At 37.1% G+C, this 17,598-nt stretch overlaps 1 protein-coding gene across 1 annotated transcript; it reads left to right on the top strand.

Annotated features, from left to right (window-relative positions):
• The first annotated feature begins 7,661 nt into the window (after positions 1–7,661).
• Positions 7,662–17,532, top strand: klhl7 (kelch-like family member 7). The gene is made up of 11 exons (XM_051670977.1): positions 7,662–7,894; positions 9,454–9,556; positions 9,666–9,759; positions 9,972–10,096; positions 10,356–10,531; positions 10,805–10,979; positions 11,979–12,121; positions 12,474–12,714; positions 14,012–14,213; positions 14,649–14,746; positions 16,554–17,532. Exons 1-11 carry the CDS (start codon positions 7,757–7,759, stop codon positions 16,865–16,867), a joined length of 1,809 nt encoding a protein of 602 aa, XP_051526937.1. The 5' UTR covers positions 7,662–7,756; the 3' UTR covers positions 16,868–17,532.
• Positions 17,533–17,598: the final 66 nt, after the last annotated feature.

Raw genomic sequence — 17,598 nt, 5'->3', positions numbered from 1 at the left:
GTTTCCAAAATGTGACAAAGTCTACCTATAGTTTCCGCCTGATCTCACGCAATTATGTGACTACTATGTGGCGAATGATATTACGTGGTTCGTTGCTCGTATTGCGCCAATTCCGAGGTGAAATGTCCACTGTGTGGCGCTAAAAGCGAGTCAAATGTTTTCCAAACAGATGAGATTGTAAAGGTTAACAAAACCGACCCACCTACCGTAACCTTAGACCTAAACCTAACCGATAGTGTCAGAAAAAGCAAATGTGAGATGAAAAACACAACCACATCATTTTGTGGTGCTTCTATGACACTTTCGGCTCAGGTATGGACTCGCATGCTCTTCAAGACTCATACCCCGCTCCTTTACATCACAAGTGCAACGCTCTATCAGTCGAGCTACCGCGCAATTTGATCACACTCGAACAAGCTTGTAAATATAGTTGATTATGTAATGCAAACGTTAACACGAGTCATGCACAATAGTAAAAGTGTTTAGATGTCATAAGATATCAGACTAGAGCACTCTAGAGTTTCACAAGAGATCTCAACAGTGTCTCAAACTGAACTCACATCATCCAAAATACCAAAGTATGCAATCAGAAGTCAGAAGTCTGAAATATTTCTCATCAAATCCCCCAAGAGCAAATGATCTGAGCTATGCTATCCACATATTTTATAGCTCTATATTTTTACAGTATGTCAACTACTGACTCATTTGTGTCTATTTTTGTTTTTCCTCAGAATTTAAAGAGACACATCTGAGACAAAGTTGATTCTTCAGTAAATTAGGGGAATCATTTAGAGTTTGATTAAGCTCCTAAACAAGTGGAAGAGCAATCAAATTTTCCAAAACAGCTTTTTGGCTAGTAACTGTAGGTATCAAGAAAGTAAATAGCGTCAGTTTTGATTTCATGTTGAATTCAAATGACGGTAAAACTTTTTTCCCCAGAGGGCCAGCACTGTTTTTTTCTGGAAGGTGAGCCACATTAACTGCAAAAAGTCCACCGAAGTCTTACATGCAACACCAGAATCTCAAACTTGTTGTGACAGTGTCTCGACCAATGCACGGTTGCATCATTTTGCTTCTGGATGAAATATCCTTTTATTTTTTGAGGTTTTCCTTCATCATAAGACGTGAAGCAGACTTTGGGGTCCATTAAGGAAATGGATATATGTAAATGACGTGGTTGTAGTTCATGGAACAATCCTCTTGTTTTCTTTCATGTGGGATCTAGGCAGCTTGTTAGCGAGAGGCTTTCACAGTTTTGCAGTCACGCGAGCTGGCAGCCTGGCACCGAGCACACTGATGGCTCTGGCACGCCGGTGATGTGATGTGTGCAAAACACAGAAATATCATCCAGCTCACAGCGATTCCCAGACCACCTTTCTTGAACACAATAATGTTCCCCTTTCTGTCTGTCTGTCTATCTGTCTGTCTGTCTATCTATCTATCTATCTATCTATCTATCTATCTATCTATCTGTCTATCTATCTATCTATCTATCTATCTATCTATCTGTCTGCCATTCTATCTATCTATCTATCTATCTATCTATCTATCTATCTATCTATCTATCTATCTATATCTGTCTGTCTGTCTATCTATCTGGCTATCTATCTATCTATCTATCTATCTATCTATCTATCTGTCTGTCTGCCATTCTATCTATCTATCTATCTATCTATCTATCTGTCTATCTGTCTGTCTGTCTGTCTAATATGTCACACTATCTATCTATCTATCTATCTATCTATCTATCTATCTATCTATCTATCTATCTGTCTATCTATCTATCTATCTATCTGTCTGCCATTCTATCTATCTATCTATCTATCTATATCTGTCTGTCTGTCTATCTATCTGGCTATCTATCTATCTATCTATCTATCTGTCTGTCTGCCATTCTATCTATCTATCTATCTATCTATCTATCTATATCTGTCTGTCTGTCTGTCTATCTGTGTGCCATTCTATCTATCTATCTATCGATCTGTCTGTCTGCCATTCTATCTATCTATCTATCTATCTATCTGTCTGTCTGTCTATATCTGTCTGTCTGTCTGTCTGTCTGTCTGTGTGCCATTCTATCTATCTATCTATCTATCTATATCTGTCTGTCTGTCTATCTATCTATCTATCTATCTATCTGTCTGTCTGCCATTCTATCTATCTATCTATCTATCTATCTATCTATCTATATCTGTCTGTCTGTCTGTCTATCTGTGTGCCATTCTATCTATCTATCTATCTATCTATCTATCTATCTATCTGTCTGTCTGTCTATATCTGTCTGTCTGTCTGTCTATCTGTGTGCCTATCTATCTATCTATCTATCTATCTATCTATCTGTCTATCTATCTATATCTGTCTGTCTGTCTGTCTGTCTATCTGTGTGCCATTCTATCTATCTATCTATCGATCGATCTATCTATCTATATCTGTCTGTCTGTCTGTCTGTCTGTCTGTGTGCCATTCTATCTATCTATCTATCTATCTATCGATCTATCTATCTATATCTGTCTGTCTGTCTATCTGTGTGCCATTCTATCTATCTATCTATCTATCTGTCTATCTATCTATCTGTCTGTCTGCCAATCTATCTATCTATCTATCTATCTAGCTATGTCTGTCTGTCTGTCTGTTCTCTATCTATCTATCTATCTATCTATCTGTCTGTCTGCCTGTTCTTTATCTATCCATCCATCTATCTATCCATCTATCTATCTATCTATCTATCTGTCTGTCTGCCTGTTCTTTATCTATCTATCCATCTATCTATCTATCTATCTATCTATCTATCTATCTATCTGTCTGTCTGCCATTCTATCTATCTATCTATCTATCTATCTATCTATCTGTCTGTCTGTCTGTTCTCTATCTATCTATCTATCTGTCTGTCTGCCTGTTCTTTATCTATCTATCCATCTATCTATCTATCTATCTATCTATCGTTCTTTCTATCTATCGTTCTATATATCTACCTGTCTGTCTATCTATTGTTCTTTTGTTTTGTCTATTGTTCCGTTGTTCTATCTATCTATCTGTCTGTCTGTGGTTCTATCATTCTGTCTATCTTCTATCTATTGTTCTATCTATAGATCTATCATTCCATCTGTCTGTCTATCATTTTATCAGTCATTCTATCTGTCTGTTTATTGATCTGTCATTCTATCTATCGTTATTTCGTTCTGTCTGCTTTATCTATTGTTCTATCTATCAGTTTGGATGAATCAGTACAGATTTCAGTTTCTCTTGCAGTGGGTCCTTCAAAAAATGCTTGCATGTGTTTGAGTCAAATATCCAGGCTCTGGTACCAGGGTTTCCCAGCGCTCTTCTGTCCTTTGGAATATTCTCTGGGGTTCTACAGGGATACCCCTCCAGGATATGACCCTTTTCAGCCACACTCTTAAATGTGATAAAACAGAAATAAAATTTTTAGGAATGATGTACTGCCTGATGGGAATAAAAAAATAAATAAAAAAATAAAAAAAAACCTTTAAAGCGATGATTACAACAAAAACTCCCACAAATGTGAATCAATAGGATGATTGGGCATTTTTTACAACCTCATGTCCAGCTCACAGAGATCAAAGCACTTTTTGTACTCGAGCTGCTTCAGCTGCAAAAACTGCACAGATGGGGAAAACACTGCCATGACAGTGTGAAACAATATATATGTGTTACGCATTCCTCTTCAGTATCCAAAAATACAATAAGAGGTTGTTTGAATTGCTTAGTCTCTCTCTCCCATGCCTTTTTCGAGAGATCATGTGTTCCATTAAATATATCGACACACAGTGTTTGGCTGCCAGAAGGTGCGAATGTTTTTACAGTGGATTGGATTTAATCTGAATACATTTGCATAATTTAAAGGGACAAAAAGCAGTAGAAGGCAAGCAAATTCACTTCAATTATACAGTATTTGCCTTATAAAACCTGTCTTTGATGCGATTAACCATTTTGCTTTCTTTCAATGTATATTGCCTTTTAATGTCTTTTTTTCAGGTTTAAATGCCTGATGAAGATCACATGACTTCCACTAAAAGACATGTTCACACCAGTCAGCCCATATCCTTTGACTACATATATATATATATATACAACCCCAATTCCAAAAAGGTTGGGACAGTATGAAAAATGTTAATAAAAACAAAAAGGAGTGATTTGTAAATTATATTCACTCTTTACTATATTGAAGCACTACAACTAAACAATATATGATGTTTTACCTTGTGAATTTCATTGTTTTTTCTTTAAATGTACAGTCATTTTAAATCAGATGATTGCAACACGCTCCAAAAAAGTTGGGACAGTTGAGTGTTTACCATTGTGAAACATCATTTATTCTAATAACACTTATTAAGCATTTGGGCACTGAAGACACAAGTTTATTAAGTTTAGAAAGTGGAATTTTCCCCCATTCATCCATTATGTAGGTCTTCAGCTGCACAATTGTATGGGGTCTTTGTTGCCGTATAGTGTGCTTCATAATGCACCACACATTCTCAATTGGAGATGGTCAGGACTGCAGGCAGGCCAATCTAGCACCCAAACTCTCTGCTTATTCGGCCAGTATGTGGTTTGAAGTTGTCCTGATGAAAATGCCGGGACGTCCCTGGAAAAGATGGTGCTGGATGCCAGTATATGTTGCTCCAAAATGTGTACATATCTGTCTGCATTAATGGTTCCCTCACAGATGTGCGAGTTACCCATACCATGGGCACTGACACACCCCTGGCCCATACAGACACTGGCTTTTGGACCTTTTCCTCTTTGGCCCGGATAACACGATGGCTGTTAAAAACTATTTGAAATGTGGACTCGTCAGACCAAAAAACACAGTTCCACTGTTCTACTTTCCATCTAATGTGAGACCGAGCCCAGAGAAGTCGGCAGCGCTTCTGGACAGTGTTGATGTATGGCTTCTCCTTTACATAGTAAAGTCTTAACTTGCATTCTACAAATAATACCCCATAATGACAACGTCATAGAAGTTTCTTTGAAATCTTTGCAAATTTATTAAAAATAAAAAAACGAAAAAAATCACATGTACATAAGTATTCACAGCCATGACACTCAAAATTGAGCTCAGGTGTATCCTGTTTCCACTGATCATCCTTGAGATGTTTCTACAACTTGATTGGAGTCCACCTGTGGTAAATTCAGTTGATTGGACATGATTTGGAAAGGCACACACCTGTCTGTATAAGGTCCCACAGTTAACAGTGCATGTCAGAGCACAAACCAAGCCATGAAGTCCAAGGAATTGTCTGTAGACCTCCGAGACAGGATTGTATCGAGGCACAGATCTGGGGACGGGTACAGAAAAATTTCTGCAGCATTGAAGGTCCCAATGAGCACAATGGCCTCCATCATCCGTAAATGGAAGAAGTTTGGAACCACCAGGACTCTTCCTAGAGCTGGCCGCCCGGCCAAACTGAGCGATCGGGGGAGAAGGGCCTTAGTCAGGGAGGTGACCAAGAACCCGATGGTCACTCTGACAGAGCTCCAGCATTTCTCTGTGGAGAGAGGAGAACCTTCCAGAAGAACAACCATCTCTGCAGCACTCCACCAATCAGGCCTGTATGGTAGAGTGGCCAGACAGAAGCCACTCCTCAGTAAAAGGCACATGACAGCCCCCCTGGAGTTTGCCAAAAGGCACCTGAAGGACTCTCAGACCATGAGAAACAAAGATTGAACTCTTTGGCCCGAATGGCAAGCATCGTGTCTGGAGGAAACCAGGCACCACTCATCACCTGGCCAATACCATCCCTACAGTGAAGCATGGTGGTGGCAGCATCATGCTGTGGGGATGTTTTCAGCGGCAGGAACTGGGAGACTAGTCAGGATCGAGGGAAAGATGAATGCAGCAATGTACAGAGACATCCTTGATGAAAACCTGCTCCAGAGCGCTCTGGACCTCAGGCTGGGGTGAAGGTTCATCTTCCAACAGGACAACGACCCTAAGCACACAGCCAAGATAACAAAGGAGTGGCTCCGGGACAACTCTTTGAATGTCCTTGAGTGGCCCAGCCAGAGCCCAGACTTGAACCCGATTGAACATCTCTGGAGAGATCTGAAAATGGCTGTGCACCGATGCTCCCCATCCAACCTGATGGAGCTTGAGAGGTCCTGCAAAGAAGAATGGGAGAAACTGCCCATAAATAGGTGTGCCAAGCTTGTAGCATCATACTCAAAAAGACTTGAGGCTGTAATTGGTGCCAAAGGTGCTTCAACAAAGTATTGAGCAAAGGCTGTGAATACTTATGTACATGTGATTTTTTTATTTTATTTTTTTTATTTTTTTTATAAATTTGCAGAGATTTCAAACAAACTTCTTTCACGTTGTCATTATGGGGTACTGTTTGTAGAATTTTGAGGAAAATAATGAATTTAATCCATTTTGGAATAAGGCTGTAACATAACAAAATGTGGAAAAAGTGAAGCACTGTGAATACTTTCCAGATGCATTGTATATATGACCATTTGAAACTCTTTTCAGTTTGGGTTTAATATTTTTTTTTTTTTTTTTTTTTTTTTTTTTTGTGATTTTTCTTCTCCATGTAGTCTTTTTCAGAAAGACAAATCTGACAACCTTTGGCAACTTCCAGGTGACCAGGCAGCAAGAACAATGTCCAGACATGTTGGGGTGTCTTCTGCTGTTCAGGTAGATGAGCAGACAGACCTAATCACCACTCAGACATCTGACAGCAGCTTGTTCAAATTAAAGCTTTCTGAAATTAAGCAGGGAAGAAGCGTTCTGGTTCCTTTGGTCGCTCTAACAAGCAGACCTTAGAGAGGTCGTGTTGTTAAGAGCTGAGGACAGACTTTACCTCATTAAACACAGAAAAGTGCCTGGCATGTCTTCTCTTGTGTAAAACTCTCCATATATGTAGAGTCAAAGGATAAATGCAACCGCTGTTTACACCCTAGGCATTAAATCTGAGAAATATTGGATTTGATATTTCTTTCTAATTGGGCCTGACTGGACGTGACACTTTCACCTCTAATGATCAAATAACTATACGCATGCACACCAAGACACATATGTAAAAGGGAAAAAAGAGGGAGAGATTAAAAAGAAGTGCTGATTGCAAATACATATCAATAAAATATTATTTAAAGAGTGATTGTGTTTCATTTTGTAGGGTTTGAAGTTTGTTGTCTTTAATAAAAAAATTTGTTTACAAATATGTATTTACAATTTAGTAACTTTAGAACATCTTCCTCTCTGAAAGGCACAGAGCTATAATTATTAATTTCTTACATTTTTTATCTTTATATATAGTAAGACATTTATATAATGCGTCTAAGGTAAGTGGATGCACTTTCATTATTATAGCTTGTTTTAACACTGACATCTAGTGTGCATAGTGTCAAATAAATCACAGATTAATCTGTTTTCAGTTTGACTTTTATTTTGACAAACTCCTTTAGCAGGCTTTTAGAGTGAAATCCTTTTTTACGGTTGCTTACTTCACATCATTCCTGTCGCTCAGAGTAGCCTTCGTTAAATTAACTTTTCCAAAAAGCTAAATAGGTAAGTATACTTACAATTAATAAAGAAATGAAAGATTTATTCTTCATCCAGTGATCATTTAAAGAGCACATCGTCCATTTTTCTGTTTGGAATGGGACTTTTATTTTGACATGCTCATTCAGTAGACGGAAGTAGAGAATCCTGCTGTTCTATTGCTTAGTACACAAAGCCACACAGAACAGCTCACTGTTTTTATTTAATAATCTCTCATCATATGCGTGATAAATGATGATCAGTATGGCCTCAACATCATGCGAGAAGACAGTAGGACCCAAAAAGAAAAGCGAGAAGAAGATTGCATCTAAAGAGGAGTTCAGATTATTGTCCAATATCATGGGAGTTATGAATAACTTGAGGAAGCAGGTAAATATCATCTGACATATGCATCACATAATATGAGATGTCTGGCATATCCATCATATAATCTGTATAGTCTGAGTTAAGTGGTGTATGCATCACATAATCCGACAAATCTGACACATGCATCAGATAATCTGAGATATCTGACATATGCATCATAGAATATGAGATATTTGAGATATGAATGTCAAATAATCTGATATATCTACTGTATACATCATATAAAAATAGATATTTGAGACATGCATCATATAATCTGTGATGCATTTTTTTAGTTTGAGATATGCATCATATAATTTGACTTGTGGAACATATGCATCATATAATATGACATATGCATAATATGAGATATTTGAGAAATGCATCATATAATATGATATCTGGATTATACACATTTATATGGTATGTCATATCTGGCATGTGCTTCATCATTAACTGAGATATTTAAGATATGCATCATATAATCTAAAATATTAGTGATATTCATCAAATAATAAGACATATCTGACATATGCATCATATAATATGAGATATGCACCATACAACCTGACTTGTCGGACATATGCATCATATATGTAGTCTGAGATTTTTGACATGCATTATTTAATCTGAGATATTTGAGAAATGCATCATATAATCTGACATCTGGGCTATGCACATTTATATAATCTGACGAATCTGGCATATGCATCATAGAATATGAGATATTTTAGATGAATATCATATAATCTGGCATATCTTGAGATATGCATCATATAATCTGAGATATCTGGCATTTGCATCGTATAATATGAAGTATTTGAAATATGAATCATATAATCTGACTTGTTGGACATATGCTTCATATTCATAGCCTGAGATATTTGTCATGCATCATATAATCTGACATATGCATAATAGAATATGAGATATTTGAGAAATGCATCATATAATATGACATCTGTATTACACACATTTATATGGTATGTCACATCTGGCATGTGCATCATCATAAACTGAGATATTTAAGAAATGCATCATATAATCTAAAATATTAGTGATATTCATCAAATAATAAGACATATCTGACAATTGCATCATATAATATGAGATATTTGAGATATGCACCATACAACCTGGCTTGTCGGACATATGCATCATATAATATATTATTTAATCTGAGATATCTGAGAAATGCATCATATAATCTGACATCTGGGCTTTGCGCATTTATATAATCTGAGATATCTGGCATGTGCATCATATAATCTGAGATATCTGGCATATGCATAATAGAATATGAGATATTTTAGATGTACATCATATAATCTGACAAACGTGTCATAAAAACTGACATTTCTGACATATCATATAATCTGAGACATGAGATGTGCATCATACGATCAATTTCTGGGATATGGTTCTGGTTCTGATATATTACTGATATATATATATATATATATATATAATCACTTAAAATGATGCAGATTCGAGGTGATGTCATATTTAAATGCACAGAAATTAAGTTTGTGATAGAAACACATTTCACTGCCACACTGTGTGACCTTGACCTGTGTTTACAGGGGATCCTTTGTGATGTCATACTGGTGGTGGAGGGGAAACACATCCTTGCGCACAGAGTGGTGTTGGCTGCCGCGAGCCACTTCTTCAATCTCATGTTCACATGTGAGAGGCAGTCTGTGATGCATTACAACATGCATGTGCAATATAAATTCAATCAGGAGACAAGAGAGGATTGTTTATGCATTTCATTATATTTTTGCATGTACTACAGCGAGTATGATGGAAGCCACGAATCATGAGGTCGAGCTCGGAGGAGCAGAACCCGAGATCATTGAACTGCTGGTGGAGTTTGTCTACACGGCACGGTAAGACATGACCAAACAGAGAGACAGGGCTACGGACATAAAATTATTCATCAACTGGTAGAATTTATGCATGTACCTCAGACAGTTCAGTGTAAATCTATTGATTATTTACCTGATGCATATTTTACACACAAACTTCATTCATTCATCCACAGTTAATGTATTTAAATATAAAGACAGGTCTCTAAAACGTTTTCTTTATGTTCTTCCAGGATCTCAGTGAACAGTAATAATGTTCAGTCTCTGCTGAACGCTGCTAATCAATATCAGATTGAACCTGTGAAGAAGATGTGTGTGGACTTCCTGAAAGAGCAGGTGGATGCGACCAACTGTCTGGGTGAGACTTCTACTTTTCTGTGAGAACTGTGTGCAGTTTTGGGCTGTTTATGAAGCTCATAGTAATTGTCTGTTTTGTGGGTCAGTTATTTCAGTTACTGTTATTGTAATATTTTGGCCAATACAATAATTATTGTTTCAATTTGGATATTATAAATCTATACTGTTATGCCTGTTTTTAAAAGCATCATTTTTTTTCAAAGCAGAAGTTCGGCATAAATCGTTAGATGAATGTTGCTATTGGTTGTTTTTATCGTAAGGCATCAGCGCATTGGCCGAGTGTCTGAACTGTCCTGAGCTGAAGGTCGCGGCGGATGATTTCATTCATCAGCACTTCACTGATGTTTATAAGATGGACGAGTTTCTGCAGCTGGATGTGAAACAGGTGACACACCTGCTGCAGCAAGACACACTGACCGTCAGAGCCGAAGACCAGGTGAGAACACACCTGTCGAGCCTTACAGAAAATACTATGACGGTACCATGGTGCAGTGATGGGATCAGAATAACATGGTAACTTTGATATATACTATCCATGCTGAAAAAGAGGAATGGTACTGAATGATTACCATATTCATATACCATGGTGTTTATGTGGTACTCCAAGGTACTTTGAAAATACCATGGTATAACTAAAACAAAGTATGGTAATTCTATCTTTGTTAGTAAAGCAGACTGTGTTTAACAGTGTTGTGTGTTGATCATACAGATATACGACGCAGCGGTTCGGTGGCTCAAGTACAACGTGTTGAATCGGCAGCAGTACATTGTTGACATTCTGGGGAAAGTTCGATTCCCTCTCGTATCAAAGAACTTCCTCAGTAAGACGGTTCAGGCCGAACCACTGATCCAGGACAATCCAGAATGCCTGAAAATGGTCATCTGTGAGTTATCAATTTGAACACTCACCTCTGACGTGATTATATGTGTGGTAGAGTTGAGTCTTTTATTTCAGAATTTAATTAAATGATGAAAGAAAAACTTTACTTTTATCTTGTATGCAATTTGTATATAGATAGTTTATATTTTATTTATTCATTATTTAATCTATGTTCACCCAAAAATGAAAATTCTCTCATCATTTACTCACCCTCATGCCATCCCAGATGTGTGTGACTTTCTTTATTTTGCAGAACACAAACGGAGATTTCTAGCAGAATATCTCAGCTCTGTAGGTCCATACAATACAAGTGAATGGTGACCAGAACTTTGAAGCTTAAAAAAGCACATAAAGGCAGCATAAATGTAATCCATAAGACTCCAGTGGTTTAATTCTTGTCTTCGGAAGCGATCCAATTGATTTTGGGTGAGAACAGACTAAAATGTATCTCCTTTTTTTTTTTACTATAAATCTTGACCTAAGCATTCTCCCTTGGCGATCATGATTTCAAGAGTACACTTCACATAGTGCCATTTAGCGCTCTGCGCATGCATCAAGCACTAGGAAGTATAATCAAGCTTAAAATCATGATCATAGAGACTGCAATGGCAAAAAGGAGTTCCATTTTGGTCTGTTCTCATCCACACCTATCATATCACTTCAGAAGACATGGATTAAACCACTGGATTACTTTTGTGCTGCCTTTATGTGCTTTTTGGAGCTTCAAAGTTCTGGCTACCATTCACTTGCATTGTGAGGACCTACAGAGCTGAGATATTCTTCTAAAAATCTTCATTTGTGTTCTGCTGAAGAAAGAAGTCATACACAAGATGGCATGAGGGTGAGGAAATGGAGAGAATTTTCATTTTAGGGTGAACTATCCCTTTAATTAAAATCATTTTTTTTCCACAAGTAAGCTCTATAAATGTCTCTTATGTGGTGAAACGGTGTGTGCACAGAGTTACTCAGATCTCATAATGTTTCTCTGTGTGTTTGTGGTCAGGTGGGATGCGATATCATCTCTTGTCTCCAGAAGACCGCGAGGAGCTCGGTGAGAGCAGTCGACCACGCCGCAAGAAACACGACTACCGCATCGCTCTGTTCGGAGGCTCGCAACCGCAATCCTGCCGTTACTTTAACCCGAAGGTATAGGCTCCCCCGAGAATAATCCCAATAATCCATAAAACTATCCGCAAATCACATGTCAGATCTGCCGTGTCAATAAAACAGGGGATGTACAGGGTTTCCAGTGTTTTAAAATTATGATTTTCAAGTCATGGAAACGTTTAAAGTCATGAAAAAAACAGGGAAATTTAAATAGTTATAATGGGTATAAATATTTGTACTTATGCTTTGCTCTAAAAAAAAAAAAAAAGTGTGTGTGTGTTTGCAAACTATGTACATTGATTTTTAAAAAATGGCATGGAAATCTGCCGGAGCAAGTGTTAATTCGAGGCTTGTGATGTCGAGTTATTGTCATTATTGTGTTTTGTTTCAGGATTACAGTTGGACAGACATTCGCTGTCCGTTTGAGAAACGACGTGATGCCACGTCTGTGTTCTGGGATAATGTTGTGTACATCCTGGGCGGTTCTCAACTCTTCCCCATTAAACGCATGGACTGCTATAACGTGGTGAAGGACAGCTGGTACTCGAAACTCGGACCCCCAAACCCACGGGACAGTCTGGCTGCCTGCGCGTCTAAAGGAAAGATCTACACATCAGGAGGATCAGAAGTGGGTATGTTTGTACAGGAAACAGACAATCCACTTGAAATAGAGAGAGGATGAGGATGAGAAACACCCCATATACCGACCCGTTTTCACTGTCATTCATCACAGATTGAAAACCATCTAATAAATGAGTTCATATCTTTATTAGGCTATTTATAATTTATCTTAATTATCTTGGTAGACCCCCTCTTTCAAGGTGTTTCATTTTATACAGTAATTAAAAACATCAAAATAAAAAATAATATACTGTGTCAGGATGGTAGTAATTTATTCAAATAAAGTATAGTTATTGTGAATATTTAGGTTGTGTAAGGATGGTAGTAATTTAATAAAATAAAAAAGTATATTTTAAATATTTAGGCTGGTTCAGGATGGTAGTAATTTATTTAAATAAATTTAAAAAAGGATATTTATTGTACATTTTTAAGTTGTGTCTGGATGGTAGTCATTTAATAAAATAAAATATAGTTATTTTGAATATTTAGGTTGTGTCAGGATGGAAGAACCATAATATAATATAGTAATTTATTCATAAAAAAATAAAATAAAAATACAGTATATTTAGACTGCATTAGGATGTTAGTAATTTAATAAGATAAAATTAAATTAAGTATATTTATTGTAAATATTTCAGGCTGTTTCAGCATGGCAGTAATTTAATAAACTAAAATAAAAAGGTATATTTATAGTTATTATTAAGGTTGTGTCAGGATGGTAGTAATTTAATAAAATAAAAAAGTATATTTTAAATATTTAGGCTGGTTCAGGATGGTAGTAATTTATTTAAATAAATTTAAAAAAGGATATTTATTGTACATTTTTAAGCTGTCTGGATGGTAGTCATTTAATAAAATAAAATATAGTTATTTTGAATAATTACGTTGTGCCAGGATGGTAGTTCCATAATATAATATAGTAATTTATTCATAAAAAAATAAAATAAAAATACAATATATTTAGACTGCATTAGGATGGTAGTAATTTAATAATATTAAATGAAGTATATTTATTGTAAATATTTAACCATGTCTGGAGCGTCATTATTTATTAAAATGAAATGAAATGAAGTATATTTATTGTAAAAATTTAGGCTGTGCCAGGAGTGTTGTAATTTAATAAAATAAAATAAAATATATTTATTGTAAATATTTAGGCTATGTCAGGATGGTAGTTATTTAATAAAATAAAATAAATATATATATATGTCAGTACTAAGGCTGTGTCAAAATCACCTAATTTAAACCGTGATATAGAGCATAAACATTTATAAAGACCCTGTTCATTGAGTCTCTCTGTGTTGACAGGAAACTCTGCTCTGAATCTGTTTGAGTGTTACGACACACGTACAGAGACGTGGCAGACGAAACCCATCATGCTGATGCCGCGCTGTAGTCACGGTTCAGTGGAAGCCAACGGGCTCATCTACGTCTGCGGAGGGAGTCTGGGAAACAACGTATCCGGTAGAGTCCTCAACGACTGCGAAGTCTACGACCCAAACACAGAAGAGTACGTCTCCTTTTTCCAGACACGACCCAATTTCATTTCTTCTTTAGCAATAGAGACTAAGTAGTAAGGAATGCAGGTGTAAAGGTTGGTTGCCTAAGAATAAAATACAATTTACCAAATGATTTAGGAATTATATAATGCTCATGCGAGAGTTAATGGAATTAAAATTCCGTCAACATTTACACACCCTAATGTCGTTGAAACCATAAGTTAAGCAGAATGTCCGAGCTGTTCTTTGCCATGTAGTAGATGGTAACTAGGGGCTGTCAGTCTTCATAAAGGACCATAAAAGTATCATAAAAATAGTCCATATGACTCGTGCACTGTATTCCAAGTCTTCTGAAGCCATATGATAGCTTTGTGTGCAGAAACGACTGAAATTTGGGCGAACTGTCTCTTTAAATATATATTTTTGTATTTTATGTCTGTTTTCAGGTGGCGAGTTCTCTGTGGAATGCGAGAAGCACGTAAGAATCACGGTCTGGTGGTCGTAAACTCAAGAATATATGCCGTCGGTGGACAGAATACATTAGGTGTGATTCCTCTCGCAAGACAACCATCATTGACATCATACAGAAATCCACACCAAATAACAAGAAAACGTAATTCAGTATAACAGAACTAAAACATAGCAACAAATCTTCAATTTGGATTTTTTCATCAGCAAGAGTCTTGAATTTTCGGGCCACCGAAAGCAAATTTACCACCACAACGCACATCAGCGTGCCCCAGAGACAGGATAACCAGGGCAGAGCGCACGACTCAACACGCATTTGATATCTCAGCACGCGCTGACGCCACAATAATGTGTTTAGGCTATTCATTTTTTTAGAAACTAAAAAGTCATGATGAGGCTCCATTGTGGTGATGGCCCTATTATTAGGCTACCAATGACAATTAAACAGTGGACGAAGGGGTTTAAAATCTGGACCTGAATTTTGGACAAATTATAGATGAAGTTTTCCTCCTGTTCTAACAAGCTGGCCCTGTTTACCTTCAGATATTTCAAGCCTGATGAAAGGAAAACAGTATTTCATTTTTAATGGGAGCACAGTCCCAGCTCAGTAAAGTGGCCCACTCATACTGTAGGTACTGTCAGAATATTATAACTAGCCCTAAAGATAAGGTCTTATTTAAATTAGGTTAATTTAGTTTGATTTCCTATAGCATTTTGAAGTAAAACCATTGCAAAATTCAAAAAAGTTCCAGATTTCCAATGTAAATGGTTATGTAACCAACCAACTTTGAGCTTGTGGGTGAGCTTGGTACCTCAGCCACCACTGAAGATCATTTCTGGACCCAAGAAAACCCTGGTTGTGCCATAGTGTATGGGTGTTTTGAAAATGTGAACGGTAGGTAAATTGGTATAGTGAGCCAAAATGTCCGCACACTATATGTCCAGGGATTCGTTAAGGTGGCACTGGCCCCCTGGGCTTGAACGATGATTTGCCTGTTCATAAATGCGACCCTGGCCATGATATCAAAATCTCACTTTAGCCTGCTATCCGAAGTTTGCAACCCTACATTAGATCAAATATGACCATATTTGCATCAAACAGATTTGCAAAAATAACTAGAGAGAGAAAGAGAGCAACTTAATGCAGATCAAAGGCATTTTGTGGGTTTGTTTACATTTGAATTTTTGACTGTTGGAGGTTGAATTAACGAGCATTCCGTTGACCTGTTTGAACATTCCGACAATGTAAGTCTACGGGAGTTTTCAGCTGTTTGAAAATGATAATTCGATCAGTTAAAAGTCAGTTAAAAGTTCACGCTATTCCAAAATAAGTGGAGTAGTACAGTTATTAAAGTTATTGCAAAAATAACTAGAGAAAGAAAGAGAACAACTTAAAGCAGTCACTTAAAAGTTAAAAGTCCACACTATCCCAGAACAGTCTGAAGGTTTGTGCCGAGTTTGGTGGATGTAGCTTGAAAGTTCTAGTTCTACAGCTGATCATTTTGATCTTGGTTTAGAGATTTTAAACTATGTCTGAAGAATAACCGTTATATTAAATCATTGCAGGAGGTCAGCAAAGGTCAGCGCTGTATGTTTGGGTAATCTCTAATAGAGGTCAACTGATTTGCCAATACCGATAACTAGGGTGGTGGAAAAGGCCGATAACCGATTAATTGGTTGATAGTTTTTTCAAAAATGATTTATAGAGTGGTACAAAATGTCTTTCCGTACTATGTAGGGCACAGACATGGAAGTTTATTGGTGAGAAATAAAAAAAATGACAACTCTTGGCATAGATTTTTGCTGATAACCGATAAAAAGCAAATATCGGTAAAACCGATATATCGGTCTACCTCAAATCTCTAATTCTGTTTCCTCTCCAGGTGGGCTGGACTCGGTGGAATATTACGAGATCGGCAGCAACGAGTGGAAAATGGCGTCGCCGATGCCATGGAGGGGCGTGACGGTGAAGTGCGCGGCCGTAGGCTCCGTGATCTACGTGCTGGCCGGGTTTCAGGGCGTCGGGCGTCTGGGTCACATCATGGAGTATTACACCGAGACGGACAAATGGGTGGTGTCCAGTAAAGTCCGCGCATTCCCCGTCACCAGCTGTCTGATCTGTCTGGTGGACACGTGCGGCGCGAACGAAGAGGACATGAGTTCTGCATCTTCCTTGTCTACAGACGGAAGAATGTAGCGTTGCCATGGCAAGCGTCACGGCTTAAAGACACAGGGCATAAGTGCTAAGACGGAACCACTGGAACGTTTTGCGTTCAGAAACGTGGCATGCCTTCTTAATGAAACACGAGCAGAAAAAAGAATTTGTGTAAATCGTTCATCAATACATTCGTACATAAATTGTCACATGCAAAAATGGTTTTGCATACAATATACACAGAAAATGTGTTCTGCTCGTGTTTCGTGAATAAGGTCCGTTTTGTTGTTAATGTGCATTATAAATTTACTTGATTGCAATTTGTGTCTGTGAAGACACAGTTGTGAAGAGTCATTCGAATTAAACCAATTAGTTTAAAGCGTTATTTTTTGATGATATAAACAATTTGTCTTATGCCGACCGTTGTGTCACGTTTTTATGTTCTCTTGAGTTGTAAGACACATTTTATTGACTATCGGATAAATGAAATTCCCTGATCTTGGATCAGATATCCACAGATTGCAGAAGAACTTCCCGTAGGATGAATATTTTCCTGCCTTTTTTCTGCAAGTTTCCCGTGGCTGTAATCAGTTGTATTTTCTTGTTGGTTTTATGCTTTTGGGATTTGTATCCTGGTGTGTTTATATTATTTGTAAATAAACTTTTTACTTTATTTTTTTAAATAATTATAATTTTATTATCTCGAATACAGGCTATTTTTTTTTTTTTTTTTTTTTTTGTCTCAACGTTAGTTAATCAATTTGACATTTTTG

The sequence above is a fragment of the Myxocyprinus asiaticus genome, chromosome 34 (assembly GCF_019703515.2).
Source record: "Myxocyprinus asiaticus isolate MX2 ecotype Aquarium Trade chromosome 34, UBuf_Myxa_2, whole genome shotgun sequence".
NCBI classification, from domain to species: domain Eukaryota; kingdom Metazoa; phylum Chordata; class Actinopteri; order Cypriniformes; family Catostomidae; genus Myxocyprinus; species Myxocyprinus asiaticus.
The sequence above is the reverse complement of the archived record's forward strand: the minus strand, read 5'-3'. Positions and strand labels throughout refer to the sequence as shown.